General features: G+C 40.1%; 1 protein-coding gene across 1 annotated transcript; it reads right to left on the bottom strand.

Annotated features, from left to right (window-relative positions):
* Nucleotides 1-230: 230 nt before the first annotated feature.
* LOC147441729 (uncharacterized) lies at nucleotides 231-12,106 on the bottom strand. The gene is made up of 5 exons (XM_086483475.1): nucleotides 11,929-12,106; nucleotides 2,170-2,306; nucleotides 1,865-2,025; nucleotides 807-935; nucleotides 231-723 (listed from the first exon to the last, which is right to left on the bottom strand). Exons 1-5 carry the CDS (start codon nucleotides 12,104-12,106, stop codon nucleotides 651-653), a joined length of 678 nt encoding a protein of 225 aa, XP_086339601.1. The 3' UTR covers nucleotides 231-650.
* Nucleotides 12,107-21,925: the final 9,819 nt, after the last annotated feature.

Below are 21,925 nucleotides of genomic sequence, written 5' to 3'. Positions count from 1 at the left end.
CCAAATGTAGGATAATTTTGACTTATCAATATGAGGAGATTCTTAAGCAAGCCAATGAGCTTTTAGAGAAGGGTAAATATGACTTAAGTATGATTTGAGTACTTTTCCTTAGTGTCAAGATCGCTACATTTACACATAACACTTGACTATTCGGGTTAAAGAGGATGATTCTCATTAAAAAGTGGATTAAGTACACACAATAAACAGGCATTGCTTTGAATCCAGAAACAAGGAAGGAAATAGAGCAATGTTATTAACACTGAATACGAGTACATCAATGGCGAAAGAATTGGCCAAGAAGCAAGATGTGACCGATTGAAGAAAGCTGACTTGACAGAGATAAGCTTCTCACTTTACTATCTACTTTTCATGGGCTTATAATTGCCCTTTTGATAGTACGTTTACTTGTAGCTTCACTATTTTATTCAATTCTACAAAGATTCCATGCGGATCTCATGAAGACCACACCTTGTAAAATGACTAGCAATGAGCATCGTCTTGTTAAACTAGGAATAGAGGATTACAACTCTAACAGTGAGCATTGAACGCCTTCAAACGTATAGCCTAACCAGCTCAGCCACCACACCAAGCTACAACTTCCACGATTCGTAAGCTCGAAAAAAAATGAACTCTCGTGCCCCGTCGACCTGCTAGTTATCTGCACTTTCCTCCATCGTGAACCCTACGCTGCTACCTACTGCCTGTGCCTTCATCGCCTTTTTGCTTCGCCACGCCAAAGCGGCATCTGTTCAGATTCTAAACTTCAACGACTTTTTTTACATAGTAGGGACATACTGTTTACATACCTTTTAGAGCTAGACCTGGCAAGCTGGCAAAGTGTAAAAAGCCTCTTGAGTGTTCGCAGGCGAGCAAGCAGGTGTGGTAAGCTCCATACATCGTAAGAAGCCATCAAGTCATTGCACCTCTTGAACTCCCTATTTAATGCATCTCACTAACATGTTACCAAAAGTAGGAAACAACATTGACCATGCCAAAATATTCCATCAACACGCTTAATATGGCCCACAATTGCTCCCGAGAGATCTGATAGTTTGCTCCTGTCACCTTGAGCTTGGCAACACTAATGAGAACAAGCATAGGCCACTTTTTTGCAAAAATTGGGAGCATGATCAGCATGAAACTGTTTTGACAGGGTCCGGACTCTATATAGGTTAACAAATCAAGCCTTAATGCATTTCTCTGATCAAGTAAAAACGTGCCATTTCACAATCAAAAAGCTACATGGTTCTAGGTTACAAGGCCTTTCAACACGCTTAATATGGCCCATTATTGCTTAATCCAATTGCTCCTGAGAGTTCTGATAGTTTGCTCATGTCACCTTGAGCTTGGCAACACTATGAGAAGAAGTATAGGCCACTTTTTCGCAAAAATTGACAGGCTTGGAAGCATGATCAGCATGAAACTGTTTTGACAGGGTCCGAACTCTAGATAGTTTAACATATCAAGCCTTAATGCATTTCTCTAATCAAGTAAAAACAAGCCATTTTACAATCAAAAAGTTACATAGTTCTAGGTTACAAGGCCTTTCAAAATCCAGAGACACTCTCTTCTCTAAAATTAGACTGAAACGTTCAGGGTGAAACACCATGTTCACTCAGGACCCTGTATTTTAGCAAAAAAGATGTTTGCATGAAGCATGTGACAAACTTGGACAAGATAAGGCAGTCGTCACACTGGAAGCATTTCTGGTGTTGAAAACAAAACAACTTTGCATCATAACTCTAAGAAGTCGGACTTTTAATTCAAACCAGAGAGCAAGACCCATGAATTTGACAATCTACACATGCAAGCATTGCCAAAGAGAGAGACTGTAAGCCATTCCATGATCTCAACTCTTTGTTACATCACAACAAATAAAAACTTCCTTTCGTCCACACCCGGAGGCATCATCATTTTGAAGGAGTGCTTCCCAACATGGATCACCACGGCATCACAAAGTAGTTGCACACGATCCATAAGGAGACCCATTTGACGCAACTTCTCCAACCACACTAACGGACAGCGCTATTGCAATCCCAAGACAATGTCATTAATGTAATAGAAACCAATGCAATTACATCATCACCTTGTGACCCGTGCAAAACTAGGGCTAGTTAGAATACCCTTGCAGACCATGCTAATACAAGCGAACCATAACGTGTGTTTCACCTGCAACACCTTACACATTTCAGCACGGGCCATGGAAATCCACCAGTGGCCTCTAGGAGTATGGCTGGCAGTGAAAAACTCGCAAGTTGAATTCCCTGACACATCTGTAGAACAAAAACTTGCAATAAGTAACCCCTCTTATGCAGACATGGTTTGCACACAGAATACCTAATTCTAGGCACACATAGCAAAGGGAAAAGAATCTCAAAGAATGGTAATAGGCAAGGCCATTCAGTGGCGATCCGTCAAGGGCATCGTTCCCCATAGCTCAAGCATGGGCCATTTGGAGTCCACAAACGTAATCCGCATGGCCGTCCTCGCCAATCACCGGAAGAAGAAGAAGAATCTCCCGATGTTGATGATGATGGTGGAGAAAGGGGGGGCTCCAAATGGCCAATGATAGAGCTATGCAGGACAATGCGTGTTTGTTTGCCTCATGTGGCTCGCAGCAGGACATTGCGCTTGAACACCCAAGATCCATACTTATCCCAAATGTTCTGATCTGTTAGGTCTGATGTGCTGATCTGTTACCATGTGGTAGTGACGGGTGAGTACACACTTAGGACATGTGGGGCACTTTTTTCCCTCCCTAAGAGATTTTTTCCCATGTATTGTCTTTATGTACATCACTCTAGCCTTCTCTAGGGCTACCTTATTTTTCCATTTGGGCACTAAGCTATATGCTCTCTGTGTTGTGTGCCTTGAGCTTCTTCATTTTCTTCAAGCTGTGTGCAACCCTACATCCAAAATTGGTATTAGAACACATTACGTCTTCTTGGTACTCTCGCCATCACCCTTCCGCTCACATTCTCAGATTTATACGAGCTTTGGGGAGCGTCCGCAAGTTGACTACTTCGAGGGAGCTTGTGTTCGAACTTTTCATTCAAGCTCGTTTCGGCCTCTATTCCCACTATAGGCAATAAATGTACAGGCAATTTCATCCTTTTGTGCAGAATGAAAAGTTTGCCTCATGTGGCTCGCAGCAAGACATTGCACTTGAAGGCCCAAGATCCACACTTATCCCCAATTTTCACTCCACTTGAACATGCCCGCTTATGATAGTGTTTATCGTTACCATGCGTTGATCACTACCATATATGTGGTAGTGACGTGTGGGTACACACTTAGGACAATTGGGGCACTTTTTCTCCTCATTAAGAGATTTTTCCCCATGCATTGTATTTGTGTACATCACTCTAGGGCTACCTTATTTTTCCATTTGCGCACTAATAAGCTACATACTCTTTGTTGTGTGCCTTGAGCTTCTTCATTTTCTTCAAGCTCTTTGTGCATCCATGCAACCCTAATTCTAAAATTGGTATTAGAACAAGTTATGTCCTCTTGGTACTATTGTCATCACCCTTCCACTCACATTCTCAGATTTCTACGAGCTTTGGTGAGCGTCCGCAAGTTGACTAATACTTCGAGGGACCTTGTAGAGTTGGGACTTTTTATTCAAGCTCGTTTCGGCCTCTATTCCCACTATAGGTAGTATTGTACATGCAATTTCATCCTTAGGTGCATAATTCATATTAGTGATTTTTTTGCAGAACAAGATCCTTACATTCCTCTTTGGGTTCTGGTATATTGTGTGTGTCAGTCCTACTTCATTGTTCCTCTTGTGGGGCAATTCTTACATTAGGTGTACTCACTTGCCATGTCTAACAACAACATATATATTTTCAAAATGTTTGTTGTTGTGAGGATAAATTGAATGGGGATAATTACATGATGACATATGTTCTTGCTTCAAAGGGCGTCTTGAATGTTGTGCAAGGCATTGATGTGCATCCACCTTTTGTGGATAGAGGCTCCATTGAGGATGTTGGAGGTTCTAGCCTAGATCTATTACTGCTAGAGTTGTTTTTTCTGAAGTCAAGCAATCTCTTTGGGATGTTAAAGATGTGTATGCGCATGCATTGATAGCATTATCTATGAAGCACGCTATTACTTCTACATTTGCTCAGCAAAGTCAACAAACCAGGCTTGGGATAGTGTGACAAGTCTTTATGCAACTCACAATGAGGCAAAAATTACATTACTTTGTAACGATCTGGAGTCTAAGATTATGCAAGAGAAAGATGACGTAGACATTTTTACAGTTGGTTTCAAGGATATCAATGAGCAACTCATTTTTGCACGTGAAGTTATTTTTTACAGTTCACTTGTACAAATTGTCATAGATGCATTGTCAGACTCTTACCAAACTTTTGATAGTACTTGGAGACTTATGAACCAAGGAAACCCTGAAGTTGTCAACTTTGATGCATTATGCACATTGCTATTACAAGAGACACTTTCAAGAAAGAATGGGGCTAAACAATGTGCAAATGAATAGGCTATCGTTGCTACTCAAAGGGGAGGTGATAACAACAATGCAACCATTCTCATGGTTCTTCTCTGAGTAGCATATCACTCATGTCTAGTGCTTCTGTTGAAAGCAACTCATATGGGGATTCTGGTGGAAAAGGCAAGAAGAAGATATGCTGCTAGTATTGCAAAACTAATGATCAAGAAATCCCGTGAATTGAAGGAAAAAGATGCCAAGAAGAAAAGCGTGGATCTTCTACTAGTGCAGCTATTGCAGAATCTTCTATAAATGGAGATTGTGATGATGATATAGATGTAAAATGGGCATTTTGTGTAGAATGTACTTATGATCCTTTTGTCCATGATGCATGTACGTCAATTGTTGCATAGTCACATGTTTGATACTTTGATAGCAATGCTACAAAGCACATTTCTTCGGATCATGACTTATTTATCTCTCTTGAGGCTGTCTCGCATGGATATGATCACTTTGTGGCAACAATGGCTCTATTTGGTCAAAGGAGTTGGAAAGACTCTGTGCTAACTATTGCAAGAAGTAATTCTTACACATTTTTTGATGCACTTTATGTGTTAGGGATTAAAAAGAACCTTTTGTCTATATTTTCACTTTCAAGATATGGTTTTATTGTCAAATTTGTGGATGACAGATGTACAATTCATGATCTCAGTCCTGGTAATGAAATGTTGCATGTAGCATTTTGTGTCATGGGTTGTATAAACTCATTTTGTATGACAAGTATGGATAGAATTTTTGCAAATACACTTGTGGATTCAAAGGCTATTTGAGATGCAAAACTTTGGCATGCATGTTTTAAGCATCTAAATTTTTCTAGTTTGCTACATTTGTAGAAATCTGATATGGTTGCCTCTCTGCCACCTCTTGAAACACCTTCTAAGCATGTTTGTTAAGGAAGTATTTGGATAAGATACAACATTTAAAGTTTCCAAATGATGGTTGAGTAAGGACTACATGCAGGTACAACTTGTGTATATTGATGTTTGTCGGGCTATTCAAACTCCAACCTAGGATACTCCATTGATGACTACTTTAGGCATGCATGAGTGTAATCACTCAAAGCTAAGTCCAAAGTGTTCATGTGCGTTAAGAAATTTTTGGGTATGGCTAAAAATATCTCTAAATGTACTTTGTGCACCCTCCATTTAGATTGAGGGGGGAAGTATGTGTCTCATGAGTTTAATGCATTTCTAACTAGCCAAGATCCACACTTATCCCCAATTTTCACTCCATGTGCAATCACTGCAGTGTTCGTGGAGAAATAGTAGACAGAAAAGAAGGAGACTCCGAATGGCCCAAGATTGACATGTCGCAACAGCAGCAAGCAACCAATAGGCTACACACCAATTGCTGCAATATGCAGTTTTTATTTAATTCTTGAAGCTGGGTAGGCGGGTGTGTAAATCTCACCCGCCCACACCAAATTGAGCGTGGGCGGTGCCCATTAGTGTGTAAACGCCCTTATCGCCTCCACTTGAACGTGCCCGGGCCCCACTTAGGTATGATGTGTTGATCTTTACCATGTGTTGATCGTTACAATGTGGTAGTGACGGGTGGGTACACACTTAGGACATTTGGGGCACTTTTTTTTCCTCATTAAGAGATTTTTTCCCATGTATTGTCTTTATATACATCACTCTAGCCTTCTCTAGGGCTACCTTATTTTTCCATTTGGGCACTAAGCTATATGCTCTCTGTTGTGTGCCTTGAGCTTCTTCATTTTCTTTAACCTGTGTGCAACCCTAAATCCAAAATTGGTATTAGAACACATTACGTCTTCTTGGTACTCTCGCCATCACCCTTCCGCTCACATTCTCAGATTAATACGAGCTTTGGGGAGCGTCCGCAAGTTGACTACTTCGAGGGAGTTTGTGTTCGAACTTTTCATTCAAGCTCGTTTCAGCCTTTATTCCCACTATAGGCAATAAATGTACAGGTAATTTTATCCTTTTGTGCAGAATGAAAAGTTTGCCTCATGTGGCTCGCAGCAAGACATTGCACTTGAAGGCCCAAGATCCACACTTATCCCCAATTTTCACTGCACTTGAACGTGCCCGCTTATGATAGTGTTTATCATTACCATGTGTTGATCACTACCATATATGTGGTAGTGACGTGTGGGTACACACTTAGGATAGTTGGGGCACTTTTTTTCCTCATTAAGAGATTTTTCCCCATGCATTGTATGAGATTTTTCCCCATGCATTGTATTTGTGTACATCACACTAGGGCTACCTTATTTTTCCATTTGCGCACTAATAAGCTATATACTCTTTGTTGTGTGCCTTGAGCTTCTTCATTTTCTTCAAGCTCTTTGTGCATCCGTGCAACCCTAATTCCAAAATTGGTATCAGAACAAGTTATGTCCTCTTGGTACTATCGTCATCACACTTCCACTAACATTCTCAGATTTCTACGAGCTTTGGTGAGCATCTGCAGGTTGACTAATACTTTGAGGGACCTTGTAGAGTTGGGACTCTTTATTCAAGCTCGTTTCGGCCTCTATTCCCACTATAGGTAGTATTGTACAGGCAATTTCATCCTTTTGTGCATAATTTATATTAGTGATATTTTTTGCAGAACAGGCTCCTTACATCCTCTTTGGGTTGTGGTATATTGTGTGTGTGAGTCCCACTTCGTTGTTCCTCTTTTGGGGCAGTTCTTACATTAGGTGTACTCACTTGCCATGGCTAACAACAACATATATATTTTCAAAATGTTTGTTGTTGTGAGGATAAATTGAATGGGGATAATTACATGATGATACATGTTCTTGCTTCAAAGGGCGTCTGGAATGTTGTGCAAGGCATTGATGTGAATCCACCTTTTGTGGATAGAGGCTCCATTGAGGATGTTGGAGGTTCTAGCCTAGACTATTGCTGCTAGAGTTGTTTTGTCTGAAGTCAAGCAATCTCTTTGGGATGTTAAAGGTGTGTATGCGCATGCATTAATAGCATTATCTATGAAGCACACTATTACTTCTCACATTTGCTCAGCAAAATCAACAAACCAGGCTTGGGATAGTGTGACAAGTCTTTATGCAACTCACAATGAGGCAAAAATTACATTACTTTGTAAAGAGCTGGAGTCTAAGATTATGCAAGAGAAAGATGACGTAGACATTTTTCCAGCTGGTTTCAAGGATATCAATGAGGAACTCATTTTTGCAGGTGAAGTTATTTTTTACAGTTCACTTGTACAAATTGTCATTGATGCGCTCTTACCAAACTTTTGATAGTACTTGGAGACTTATGACCCAAGGAAACCCTGAAGTTGTCAACTTTGATGCATTATGCACATTGCTATTACAAGAGACACTTTCAAGAAAGAATGGGGCTAAACAATGTGCAATTGAATAGGCTATCGTTGCTACTCAAAGAGGAGGTGATAACAACAATGCAACCATTCTCATGGTTCTTCTCTGAGTAGCATATCACTCATGTCTAGTGCTTCTGTTGAAAGCAACTCATATGGGGATTATGGTGAAAAAGGCAAGAAGAAGATATGTTGCTAGTATTGCAAAACTAATGATCAAGCAATCCCGTGAATTGAAGGAAAAAGATGCATGGATCTTCTACCAGTGCAACTACTCCATAATCTTCTATAAATGGATATTGTGATGATGATATAGATGTAGAATGGGCATTTAGTGTAGAGTGTACTTATGATCCTTTTGTCCATGATGCATGTACGTCAATTGTTGCATAGTCACATGTTTGATACTTTGATAGCAGTGCTACAAAGCACATTACTTCAGATCATGACTTATTTATCTCTATTGAGACCGTTTCGCATGGATATGGTCACTTTGTGGCAACAATGGCTCTATCTGGTCAAAGGAGTTGGAAAGACTCTGTGCTAACTACTGCAAGAAGTAATCCTTTCACATTTTTTGATGCACTTTATGTGTTAGGGATAAAAAAGAACCTTTTGTCTATATTTTCACTTGCAAGATATGGTTTTATTGTCAAATTTGTGGATGACAGATGTACAATTCATGATCTCAGTCCTGGTAATGAAATGTTGCATCTAGCATTTTGTGTCATGGGTTGTATAAACCCACTTTTGTATGACAAGTGTGGACGGAATTTTGGAAATACACCTGTGGATTCAAAGGCTATTTGAGATGCAAAACTTTGGCATGCATGTTTTAAGCATCTAAATTTTGCTAGTTTGCTACGTTTGTAGAAATCTGATATGGTTGCCTCTTTGCCACCTCTTGAAACACCTTCTAAGCATGTTTGTTAAGGAAGTCTTTGGATAAGATACAACATTTAAAGTTTCCAAATGATGGTTGAGTAAGGACTACATGCAGGTACAACTTGTGTATATTGATGTTTGTCGGGGTATGGCTAAAAATTCTCTAAATGTACTTTGTGCATCCTCCATTTAGATTGAGGGGGAAGTATATGTCTCATGAGTTTAATGCATTTCTAACTAGCCGTGGGATAAAACACCAATGAATAGTGTCGTGTATGCCTTGGAAAAAAGGTATTTCTGAAAGGAAAAGTAGGTCGCGTTATGAAAATGGCATGATGTATGGTCAAGAGTCAAGCTTTACAGCATTCGTTTTGGCTTGAGGTTGTCATGTATGGTACTTATATACGTAATTGGTGTCCTACGAAAACCTTGTAGTCTAAAACTTCTTATGAAGCATGGCATGATAGGAATCCATCTATTGATCACATGCACGTCTTTGGTTTCTTAGCTTATGAGACCACAAAAGCAACACAGAGAATTGGATGATAAGGCTAACAAATACAGTTTGCTGGTTACAGTCTTGGAAGTAAGGTTTACAAATGAAGTGTATCTTGGTTTCACAATATGTTGTATTTGTGGAGAATTTCATTCAACCCTTGTTATCATGAACCAAAGATAGTGATGTAAGATCACTTGATACTTTATTGACTCTTTTTTTTGGTGGAAACTTGAATGTGAGTTCTAGTGGCGTAAGCTCACATGACATTTACGATACTCTGTTTGTAATGGAATTGATATTTTATTGATTAGTGCAACTGACAGTTGGAAAAAGCTAAGGGTTATGCGAAAGGATCTCGAAAGGATATTATATTTTATGTATAATTTATTATTATTCAAGTGCTCTTTTATGAGCTTTCACCATTATGACTGGCTGGCCAGTTGTACTCACTTTGACCATTCAAGAAATCTATAAATCAAATACGTGCAAGAGGGGGATGGTCACTCTTGCACGGGGGAAGATTGCACCCAGCGTCCATGTTATTCTTCTCTACTGTCCTCTCTTCTCTCTCGACATGCCAGCGTAGCACTCCGTTCTAGGAGGTGCACCTGCACATGGCATCTCGTTCTCTCACGCTCTCTATCTCTCTTTGTTTGTGTACAATTGGATGATATGCTCACAGGATTCGTCAGGTATGCATATTTGCAGTGTTTATTGTTTCTATCAAGCTATTTGAGGTATTTTGCAGGGACGTCACGCCTTCCGTTTGTAGCAGAGGCATCAGAGCTCTGTTTATGCTCCCATGAATACTAGTGAAGCTATGGAGAGCTCTAAGGACCAGAGCTAAGTTATCTTTCATTATGCATTAATTTCCTTCTAGTTTCTTTAGCAAATTATAGTTGTTGTTTCTTTTGTGAATATGCATGACTCATCCATGACTTTTCACCATCTTTTTTACATCAAAACTCAATGGTGCATGTTGAATAGGATTTACAACCCATCTCAATGGTCGACATAATTTCATAAGCAATAATAGCTAGAAGTTAATATCGAGATTCTCTAAGAGAAGAGAAGCTGATAAGTATGGACAAATTAAATAAACTAGTGCGTTCGAGTCAAGAGAAGAAGTAGTAGAAGAAGGAAAACCTGAATGAGAATTTTTTTGATGGAGTTTCTTTGCCATCGTGGGCACCTATCCTACATAGGAGTATCAAAGATCGATGAGAAGAGTGTGAGTATTAGGAGCAATAGAAAGAAGGGAGAACACAGAAATGGTGGCGATGGCCCTCCTCATGTTGTCTAGTGATAGGTTCTCATCCTCCCTCTGTCGAGTCCAAGACCGTGTGTCCAACCTCTCTCTCTCTCTCTCTCTCTCTCTCTCTCTCTCTACCACCGCATGTCCAACCAAGAGATCTCTCTCGCATTTGAGCAGTCGGCCAACGTTTCCCTCCATCTCTCTCATCTCAACCGGTGGATGCTCACTCTCTCTTTTTGTCTCCCTCACCAACCTGCTACAACCCTCCCTTGCCTTTGCTTTCTATATGACTACCTATAACATAGACATCGGCCAGTTCTCAGCTAGTTGTGACTTGCAGCCCACCAAACATCTCATCTCACTCTCATTCTCTCCTGTCAGAGTATCGTTTGGTAACACAACTTCCTCCCCCACTAGCTTTGTGTCGAGCGGCCATGATGGCTGCAACCAACCACCCAGCCTTTTTTTGGCTCCAACTAGACATAGCCTGCCATGCAGATCAATCGCTTTAGCGGAACGGCTTGCAACTTGTCTACACTGCTACCTTCCTCCACCAACCTTAGTAGGCGGCTCAAACACATGGCGCACACAAACTCAACTTAGTGGAGCACCGTAAAAGTTACATTCGTCACCTCTCTCAACCACGGCATAGAAATCACCACACACAATAGCCACCCTTCATCCCTCACTCGCTCTCACGACTGCAGTCCTCTCTCTCCACTCCCCCTTACTCGAGTCGCTATCCCCTGACCACCACCCGATGGCTATGCGGTGCTCATGCATCTTATCTCCTTCCCTTCTCTCTTTGGGTCAACCTGAGTCATCTCACTCTCTCTCAGAGTTACATGCAGCTACAAAAGGGGCCATGGACCTTGCCTTTAGGATCCTCATGAAGAGGAGTATGGTCAATCGAAACACCAAACTAATGCAATGCATTAGGGACCACTGTATGCATATGAATCTCTTGATGATGGTGCGACAAATTCCCTTTGCAAACAAGTTTTAGAGGTATGAAGCATGCGCTCAAAAGGAATGGGAAGAGTACTACTTGCAGCTCTATTACAAAGATATGGGTCTTCCCCTGGTATCTGGCATGTCAAATACTCATTGGAAAGGGAATTTTCCAAAGCAAAGCCATCCATAGTATCTTGCCAAGAAGCATCAGTAGCAACACATCTCCTTGATGTAGATTGAGCTTTGCATACCACAAGGCTCGATACTTGTTGTTGAGGTCTCCAAGAAACCTCTCCAATGCTCCCAAGTTGATGCTCAACAAAGCAGGAGTGTTGCTCCTCGTCCAGCTATGAGTTTTTCTCACTTAATTCTGAGTGTGGCTGTTTATGGTGAAATCACTCAGAAATTGAGCCTTGTAAGCTTGTTGTAGATGACAAGCCATTATGATATTGCTCTAGAAGATTGTTGTGTGTAGAACAAAGACCCTCTCTCCCTCTTGCAAACTTGTCGCATGCGGTTTGAAGTCCATGTAAAGATCCCTCATCCCGCATGCTTCCATCATACACAGAACCTTCTTGGCCCCACAAACATCACTTCCCCACTCCATAAGCCTTACAATAGTCTGTGCTACCTTTTTCACTCTTATTGAAGTCTTCAAATTTGCACCTCTTACCACCCCCATGTCTTATACAAAAATCTTTTCTCCCTCTTGCACTCTTCATGCACCCGGGGACTGAACACCGCTTCCCACCTCCATGAGCGACACAACATGTTGTACCTTCGTGGACACTCTTAGTACATATCCCTCCTCCAAACGAGCATCTCTTACCTTCACCATAGTGTATACACAAGCCAGATGCCAACCGTCCTCAAACATTCATGTTCATTTTCACTTTTATTTTATTTCATTTTATTTTGTACCCAAACATTGTATTAGCTCCATAAAGATTGTATCAGTTGGTCCCATAGGCCTTTGGAAGAAGAAATTTCATTTCATTTCTCTCTTAACGCTCCCAATTCGACTCCTTTCCATGGTAGACATTGATGAAGCTCAGCAAAGACCGCTACAATCCTTTCTCAAACGACGTGCAATCCATGCGCATCGACGATGATGATGACGATTTTAGTCTGACGCTTTTAGGGTTTTAATTTTAGTTTTTTTTTTAGTGTTTCACTTTACTTTATTTTATTTTTGTACCCAAATGTTGGATTAGATTACACTGATTGTATCAGTATTGACTCAAATGTAATTTTGGCCTTTGAAGGCGTTTAATGTAGCATTTTATTTCATTTCATTTCTCACCTTTTTGCTGCATCTGACACCTCAACACCGAGACTACTTACCGAAGCGGACATCCACAAACCTCTTCCATGACTAATGCAATAATTTTTGCGACGACGCCCAATGTCGGGCATCCACGGGACTTGACGATGACGATGACGACGACGACGACGATGACAATGATTTTAGTTTGACATTCTTAAACTTTTTGTTTTAGTCTTATATGTCCTCATTAACCGTCATATATCTGTAGGCTTTACTCACGTACTCCATTGACTTTGTGCCCTAATTTTGCACTTACATTTGTGGTCTTCTAACTCCTTACCGATGGTTGTGTAGGTAAATCATCATATTTAGAAATGGCCCTCACTGTTCTCTACATACACCACCATAATGAAGATATCTGTCTAATAGCCACTACTTGTCCTAATTTAATTATTCTATACAGTTTTTGTTTTCACATTATTAGCTCATATCATAGGTAATCTTTGCTTCTATCACATAGAAATTTGTCTCAAATCTTGAGAAATACACTGCAATTAAACCTAACTCAAACAATGTAAGAACCGAAAGAGCTTCACGGTATGGCTTTTGTAATAATTGTTCTCTTTCTCATTGCATTTTTCTACTTCTCACTTTGGTTACTAATTGAATACCAACGCTCCCTCTTTGCGCACTTCACTTATTAGCGGATGCTTCCCATTTTCTTTGAAAATGTTCTCATTGCTCACAAGACTTTCCTATTACCTACTCACTTAATAGTCTATCTCTACTGACTGTCACTCAAACAACCTCTATTTTTCTTAGTTTGTCGATCATCCTAAGTATCAATATTTCACTAATAAGTACGACAATTTGTCATGAACCTCACTAATCACACCGTAAATCCCCTTCTTTTATTTTATAGTATTACTTATCACATTCAGGTGATATTCCACTAACACTATTCTAAAAGATTCTCGGCTACCATTCTTTGTGTACCGATCCACTATCTAACCTAATCTCTTACTCAACACTTCATTTGTTAAGTATGCTAACTCTCTTGTCTACAACTCTGGATGTGTCTATTGCTCCCATTCAAAAAGAGAACAATACAGTTGCAACCCTCTCCAGCTTGTACGAGCATTCTATTTTTGTGCAACCCCCTAATCCAAATTGTCATTCTTTCAATTATAGCTCTCTATGCACGCACACACACAGGTATGTACATTTTCAGATACAAAATATTCTCCGGGTATGTACATCAAATACGCCCCTCTCCTTGTCATATTTCATTTCTATGTATTGTTGAGATTGATGAGAATTGATTATTGCATGATGAGTGTGACCAATGATATCCTAATTCATCAGGGTATGACACATACTGCTTATTCTAGTGGTATGGGAAACTAGAATAGGTAGTAAGTGGATGACGGCAGGCATAAGAAATGTTGTTTCATATCCTAGATTTTTCATTCTTACAACGCACTATTTCTAACACAAAATACTACTCACTATTTTTGACAAGTATGGTTTGCAGGTTTTTATCTTTGCAATTGAGGACAGTTGCTTTCTAACGGAGAGGTATGTAATTGAATTGATTGTTAGGAAATATAACATAGCTAAGTAGATAATTGAGTAGAGTACTTAATGGAGAGAGATAATTTACACACACTAGAGATTACAGAGTAGAGAGAGAGAGAGAGAGAGAGAGAGAGAGAGAGAGAGAGAGAGAGAGTACACACAATTACGTGGTTCACCCAATGTGGGCTACATCCACCGGAAAGCAGCCACTCAATGGCTTTAGTACTTCAAAACAAGAAGTAGGTTACAAAGGGATTATACCCTTTTGGAGCTCCTGCCTTGCTTCACTCTCACCACCTCACACCCACCTTGTTGCATCAACTTCACACTATGAAATGTGTGTAGAAATGGCCTCCTTTTCGAGGCCAAAAGGGCTGCCCTCTCTCATGAGAGGCAACCATGTGTAGCCGCCCTTCTATAGATAAGTCCAAATCAGACCCTCTAATCCGCCCATGTGTGGCCGCCCTTGAGAAGACAAGTCCGCTTTTGAATTCGGCCACCAACCATTGACTACCGAGCACCTGCCAACTGACCAACCGACCGGTCGTTTTTCGACCACTTTCCAGCCTCCGCCGTCCGGCCATAATATTCCGGCGAAGATTGGGCGTTAAAATTTTGGTTTCCGGCGAGTGATTTTATTTTTTGGTGAGTTATGTTTCTTCACGCACGATGGCTTCTCCTCATAATGGGGGCCTTACAAATGTGTGTTTTTAACACAAAAATTACAAGGGGTAAATCAGGCTCCATACTTAACAATCTCCCACTTGGAGACTGATCTCCAAACCAAACCTGTGACTGCTTTTCATCCTGGCTTCCTATCCTTGAATGCCAATTGAAGATGAGCAAAAGCTCAACTTCTCCTTGTTGACCACCTTTGTAAACATGTCTGCAGGATTTTCACTTGTATGCACCTTTCCTAGCTTTAGATGTCCCTCTTCCAAAAGAGTTCGTATGAAGTGATATCTCACCTCAATGTGCTTTGTCCTTGAATGAAAGGCTGAGTTCTTCGCAAGATGGATGGCGCTTTGGCTATCACTGTACAGGACACAATTGTCTTGTTTGAATCCAAGCTCTTCTAAGAATCTGTGAAGCCACATAATTTCTTTGCTTGCCTCCATCATTGCTACATACTCTGCTTCCGTGGTAGAAAGTGAGACCACTTTTTGTGCCCAGCTTACTGCTGTGCCTCCAACTGTGAAGACATAGCCAGTAGTGCTCCTTCAAGTATCTTTGTCACCTGCCATATTTGCATCAGCATACCCTTCTAGAAAAATATCAGTTCTTTCAAAATACAAATATTTGTTGTTGTCCCTTTTAGATACCTAAGTATCCACTTCACATCTTGCCAGTGCTCTTTACCTGGGTTGTCCATGAACCTACTCACAACTCCCATTGCATGTGCAATGTCTGGCCTTGTCCAGACCATAGCATACATAAGAGAATCTACCGCTGCAGCATATGGAACTTTAGACATATAGTCTATCTCCTCTTGTGTCTTTGGACACATATCCTTGGTTAGTTTAAAGTGACCAGCCAAAGGTGTAGAAACCGTTTTTGCATTTTTCATTGCAAACCTTTCTAGTACCTTCTTGATGTAATCCTCTTGAGATAGCTTTATTGTCTTCTTCGTCCTTTCCCTTGATATATTCATACCAAGTATCCTCTTTGCAGCACCTAAATATTTCATTGAAAAAGATTTAGAAAGCTCCTCATTTAGGTCTTTGATGTCGTGCATGTTAGCACTTGCAATCAGCATGTCATCAACATACAACATTAGGATGATGAACTTCCCATCTCCAAATTCTTCGTGTAGATGCAATGATCTGAGTTGCATCTTCTGAATCCATGATCTAACATCCATCGATTGAACTTCAAGTAACATTGTCTTGATGCTTTGCTTTAAACCATACAAGCTCTTCTTTAATCTGCAAACCATTTTCTCCTTACCTTTTACTTCATACCCCTTTGGTTGAAGCATGTAAATTTCCTCCTCTAAGTCACCATGAGCGAATGCCGTATTTACATCCATTTGCTCAAGTTTTAATCATGAGCAGCCATAAGAATTAAGAAGACAAGCTTAATTGAGTTCATTTTTACAACATGAGAAAATATTTAATTGAAGTCAATACCTTTCTTTTGAGAAAACCCTTTTACCACAAGCTTAGACTTGTACCTTTTCTTCCCACCTTCTTCTTCCTTCAACTTGTACACCCATTTGTTTTGAAGTTCCCACTTAGCTTTAGACAACTCAACCAACTCCCATGTTTGGTTGTGATGTAGTGAGTCCATCTCCACTTGCATGCTCTTCGTTCATTCTTCTTTGGATTCGTGTTGCATAGCTTCTTCGTATGATTCCGACTCTCCAGAATCTGAGATCAAGAGATGGTTGAAGGAAGGAACAAACCTTTTTGGAGGTCTACTTGCTCTTGTAGATCTTCGGAAAATAGGTTGAAGCTCCTCATTTGGTTGACGTTGTTGCACATTGTCACCGTTTGCAGTCCTTGAGTCTTCACCGTCCTCAAGATCCATGTACTCATCACCTGTTTCTTTTGTTTGTTTTCTTTCCAAATAATCTTTGTACATATTTTGTTCTATAAAAATTACATCCCTACTCCTTAAGATTTTACCATCTTCAGGATTCCATAGGCGATCCCCAAAGTCACCATCTCCATAGCCAATGAAGAAACACTTTTTTGGCATCTAGCTTTGATCTTAGGCTTCTATCTATGTGCATGAAAGTCTCACACCCAAACACTTTTAGAAATGTATAATTCACCGGTTTACCTGTCCATGCCTCTTCTGGAACTCCCCCATCCAATGCCGTTGAGGGTGACCGGTTGATTAAGTACACATACATACTTACAGCTTCCGCCCAAAGCTCAAGCGGTAGGCCTGCATGTAGCCGCATGCTTTGTGCTCGCTCCATGATTGTCATGTTCATCCTTTCCAAAATCCCATTTTGTTGAGGTGTCCTTGGGGTTGTCCTTTGCCTCCGAATGCCATTGCTAGCACAAAAGCTTTCAAAATCTTGGTTGCAATATTCGTCTCCATTGTCGGATCTGAGGCATTTAACCTTGGTACCTATATCATTCTCCACAAAGTCTTTCCACCTTTGAAATATGGAAAATATATCGGACTTATTCTTCATGACATAAACCCATGTTTTTCTAGTCACATCGTCTATGAATGTTACATAGTACAATGGGCCACCAAGTGATGGTGTACTTGCAAGACCCCAAACATCAGAATGAACCAACTCAAGTTTTTTATTTTTTCTTTCATTTCCTGATTTTTGAAATTTTACCCTGTTTTGTTTACCATAAACAGAATCTTCACAGAACTCTGAGTCCACTTCTTTCAAACCTGGTAGAAGCTTCTTTGTTTGAAGGATTTGCATTCCTTTGGCACTCATATGCCCAAGCCGGTAGTGCCACACCGCACTGTTGACTTCTGTAGTTGTTGCACAAGCTGAAGGTTGTGTGCTAACAGTACACAAGTAAAGTGTAGCAACCTTTTCTCCCTTGGCAACCACCATTGAGCTGTGAGTAGTACGGTTAGCCCAGAAAAGCATATGGTAGCATCCTTGGCCACTCACGTAGTTTACCTTTGCATGCCTTAGCTAGAGCTTTGATGATAGGAGGATGTCCTCGTTCACTTTTCCCATTTCCCTCTTGATTATAATCACAATTCAAGGCTAGCTTGATATCAATTCTTGTGAATAACTCCCTTGCTTCATCTCCATCCAACTCACCTCTATCGGCAACTATATTTCCCACACAACCATAGCGGCAAACTACATCTTCAAGCAAAAATTTACAAAAATCTTCTGTATTTTTTGTCCTCAATGCATGCCCCTCCACTTGATTTGTCAAGTCTTCTCGTGCAAGTACTTAGTATCTCATTTTCCAAAGTCCTAAAGGCATTGTGACTAGTTCAACAACCCATTTATAGTGCATGGGTAATGGGTAGGTAGGATGCAATCCATCACGATGGTGTACATTAGATAACATTTGTCATGTGACACAAGACTCTATAAAAGCTGCTACATTCTTATACATGCCTTTCCACCAATATCTTTTTTTCACTTTGGAAAAAGTAGCCCATACACCTCAATGTCTTGAATATAGGCTTTCATGAAGCTCTTTGATAATTTTGAGCTAAGTAGGTTTATCACATACTACTTGCAATGGAGTCCCATCTCTTCTTTTAGGATGATGTTTCCATAAGTAGACATCCCTCAAGAAGTATCCATATGCTTTCTTTCTGATCCTTTTGATTTTTTCATGAGTCCAATCATCTTGCTTTTGTAATGTACTCAAGTAGCAATCTATGAGTAGCCATTCATCCTTGTAAAACTCCTCTAAAAGGACTCAAGTGAAGATACAATGCATATATCATCACACTTTTCATGAGAAGTTGTGTAGAATTTTGTGAGCACGTCTTCTTCCTCATCAATCATTTCATCCTCATCTTCATACCTTGCCCTTGAAAGCATGCTTGCCAATGGATTATCATTTCCTACAATGTGAAGTTTAATTCTGTGTTCAAGGACTTTATATAGGCATTCCACCTAAGCATAGAAATGTCAAGAGTAGAACAACTTACAATCATCCCTAGAAGCTATAAGTAGTCAATCTCCAAAACTACAAATGCTCCAAGCAAGTACTCTTTGTTGCACTTTAATGTTCTAACCACTCCCCATAACTCCCTTTTTACATGTGAATATGGTCTTTGGTGAGAGCTTAGAACCTCATCCCCAAACACCACCACATACCTGTGTTTCTTTTCATCATCTTGTCCTATTGCCCATCCTATTCCTATTGTGCTATCCACTATCACAATTACAGGTCATCCACACTCATAGTTGAACTTCCTCAAAGTTAGTGAAGATAGCAACTTTCTCATAACTTTTACATGTACTTTGTTCCATTGAAACCTTTGGTTTTTTCTTAGCAATTGCTTCAAACTTTCTAATTTATTTTACATGTACATCGTTCCATTGAAACCATCGGTTTTTTCTTAGCAATTTATTAAGAGCATTTGCAACATGTGCATAATGTGGAATCCATACGAGATAGAAGACACATGTGCCTAAAAATCTTTTCACCTCTGTGATATTATGCACAATTCTTTCATCCTCTGTAATGCATCCACTTTAGTTGGACAAGGTCATGGGCCATGACGACTACAAAGATACCCCACAATCAATATTTCTTCAATCCCAAACATTCACTTTTGTCTAGATAAGGTATGGTTCACTTCTTCGAGCCTTGTTAGAATTTTGTCACAATCATTGATGTGGCTTGCCACATATTTGCGGCCACCCCTTGAATCTAGAGACTCATCTTTTTTGGCTATGTCTCATCCTTTGATTGGCATGTCATCAAGAAAGGGCATTGTAATTTGAGGTATAAAGTCACATAAGACCTTAAGAGCATGCTAAGTCTTTGTATAAGGATCATATAGCATTTTCTTTAATTTTGTTATTTCGTGCCCTTGCCAACATGTGATAGATGGATATTGGATCTAATTAGATTTGGTTTTGGATTCAAAAAATACCTCAAACCATTTCTTTGAATTGGGGTTCAGAGGGAAGTTACTTTTAAGGAACCTTGAATGCCTCCATTGATAACCGAAGGAGCTCATTTGTGCACTTGATTAATAAATTAATCTGAGCTCACCATTGGGTCATCATGCCCTAAAAGATGATCAAATCATCTTTTAGCTCTAACATGGTGCTCTTCTGTTCAATGTCATTTAATACCAACTTCTAGGTAACCCAAAATGCCTTGCTTTATTCATGCCATTCCCTAATCTGAATTACAATTTTGATGTAACACATTTGGTCAATTGGTCCATTGTAAATGGGATAGAGAGTTGGATAGAACTTGCATAACTCCTCATCCTTGATGGGAACTGCATACATCAGCAATAGTGACTCTAGTACTACCTCAATGTAGTTGAGTATGATTTGATTTTCCTACTATATCATTTTTGAAGGATTCTTACTTAATGGAGGAGGATTTTTAGGGTCTATTCTTGTTTCCAAAGTGTCATCCTGGTCCTTGGGCCTCGCTTGTGCTAGATGCATTAGTCTTGAGGATTGGTGTGACCCATTGCTCCAACATTATTTCCACTATTTTCATCTTCAATAAAAGAGCTTTGATCTAGATATTATAATGTCTTTCATACATTTATATAGTGGGTTATTACCTAGTAACACTTTCATCTGAATCTTAGACTCCAAATGTTTATTGTAGTTAACTGTTTGTTGGTTTGGGGATTCATCAAAAGGTCATCCTATGTTAGGATATATTCAAGCATCATGTTCAAGAACTAGACTACATTTGGGTGTTCTAGAAGGCTAACGAGACTGGTGCTTTTTCTATAGGAGCGGGTATGTCTTTGGCAGCACAGTTTTTGGATCTGATCCAACGTGCATGACAAATCATTGCATAGGCATTGTTGGTCATATTCACACTAGCACTTTCAAGGAAATAAGCTCTCAACTGCAAGGGGTAGTTGAAGGAGTACGAGCGGAAGTGCGACGCGAGAGAGAGTGCGAGAAGAAGAGCATGACGATATGGTGAACTCGCTCTACTGTAATGTGTAGAGCATAGTGAGTTCTTATTAGGTTTTTACAAAAGAATATGTGTACATACCTGGCGGCCCGCCCACTGACCTGGGCGACCACATTGGGCTTTATACCCCAACAACCTCCCACTTAAAGTCCAATGTGGTACTTTAAGTGTGAGAGAAGCTACTATACAAGCTAATATACAAGATATGTAGAGAAGTGATGTACTACCCTACACCGAACTGCTTGCGAAAATGCGCAAAGCTCTCTGAGGGAAGTCCTTTTGTAAGTAGATCAGCAAAATTTTCTGTGGTGTGAACTTTGACAAGCTGAAGTTGCTTATCCTCGAGCATTTCCCTGATGAAATGATACTTCACATCCACATGCTTTGTCCTTGAGTGATAAACTGGATTGCGAGCCAATTGTATAGCACTTTGACTATCACAATATAACACAAGCATCTCTTCTTTGATTCCCAAATCTGTTGCTAGTCGATTAAGCCAAATTGATTCTTTGCATGCCTCTGATGCTGCAACATATTCAGCCTCTGTAGTAGACTGAGTAACACAATCTTGTAATCTAGAACGCCATGATACTGCTCCACCAGCCAATGTAAAGACATACCCTGACGTAGACCTTCGGTTGTCTAAGTCACCTGCATAATCTGAGTCTGTAAAACCCTTTACACTTAGCTCCTGACTCCCATAGCATATACGCATACTCTTTGTAGCTTTTAGGTAGCTCAATATTCCTTTCACTGCCTCCCAATGTTTCTTGCCTGGGTTTTACATGTATCGACTTACTACTCCCACTGCAAATGCAATGTCTGGGCGAGTAGCAATCATTGCATACATCAAACTACCCACTGCAGACGCATATGGAATCTTATCCATTTCAGCCTTTTCTTCCTCAGACACAGTGCAATCTTGTTTGCTAAGTTTCACATATGGTGGCAATGGAACACTCAATGCCTTTCCCTTCTCCATATTGAAACGTTGCAAAACCTTGTCAATATACTCTGTTTGAGATAACCAAATCAACTTCTTTGATCTGTCTCTCTCAATGCGCATACCAAGTAT

Source organism: Adiantum capillus-veneris, chromosome 15, assembly GCF_014529385.1.
Source record: "Adiantum capillus-veneris isolate H3 chromosome 15, ASM1452938v2, whole genome shotgun sequence".
In the NCBI taxonomy this organism is placed as follows: Eukaryota; Viridiplantae; Streptophyta; class Polypodiopsida; order Polypodiales; family Pteridaceae; genus Adiantum; species Adiantum capillus-veneris.
This window is presented reverse-complemented; position numbering and strand designations above follow the sequence as displayed.

Bases quoted from the DNA above. Each gene is read 5' to 3' on its own strand.
- LOC147441729 (XM_086483475.1), bottom strand. From the start codon at position 12,106: ATGGGGGTGGTAAGAGGTGCAAATTTGAAGACTTCAATAAGAGTGAAA. The intron at 936-1,864 runs GTAACAAAGAGT...TGCATTAAATAG, and splicing joins AAGTTTTTATTTGTTGTGAT to GGAGTTCAAGAGGTGCAATG. The intron at 724-806 runs GTATGTAAACAG...GGCGTGGCGAAG, and splicing joins GCCAGGTCTAGCTCTAAAAG to CAAAAAGGCGATGAAGGCAC.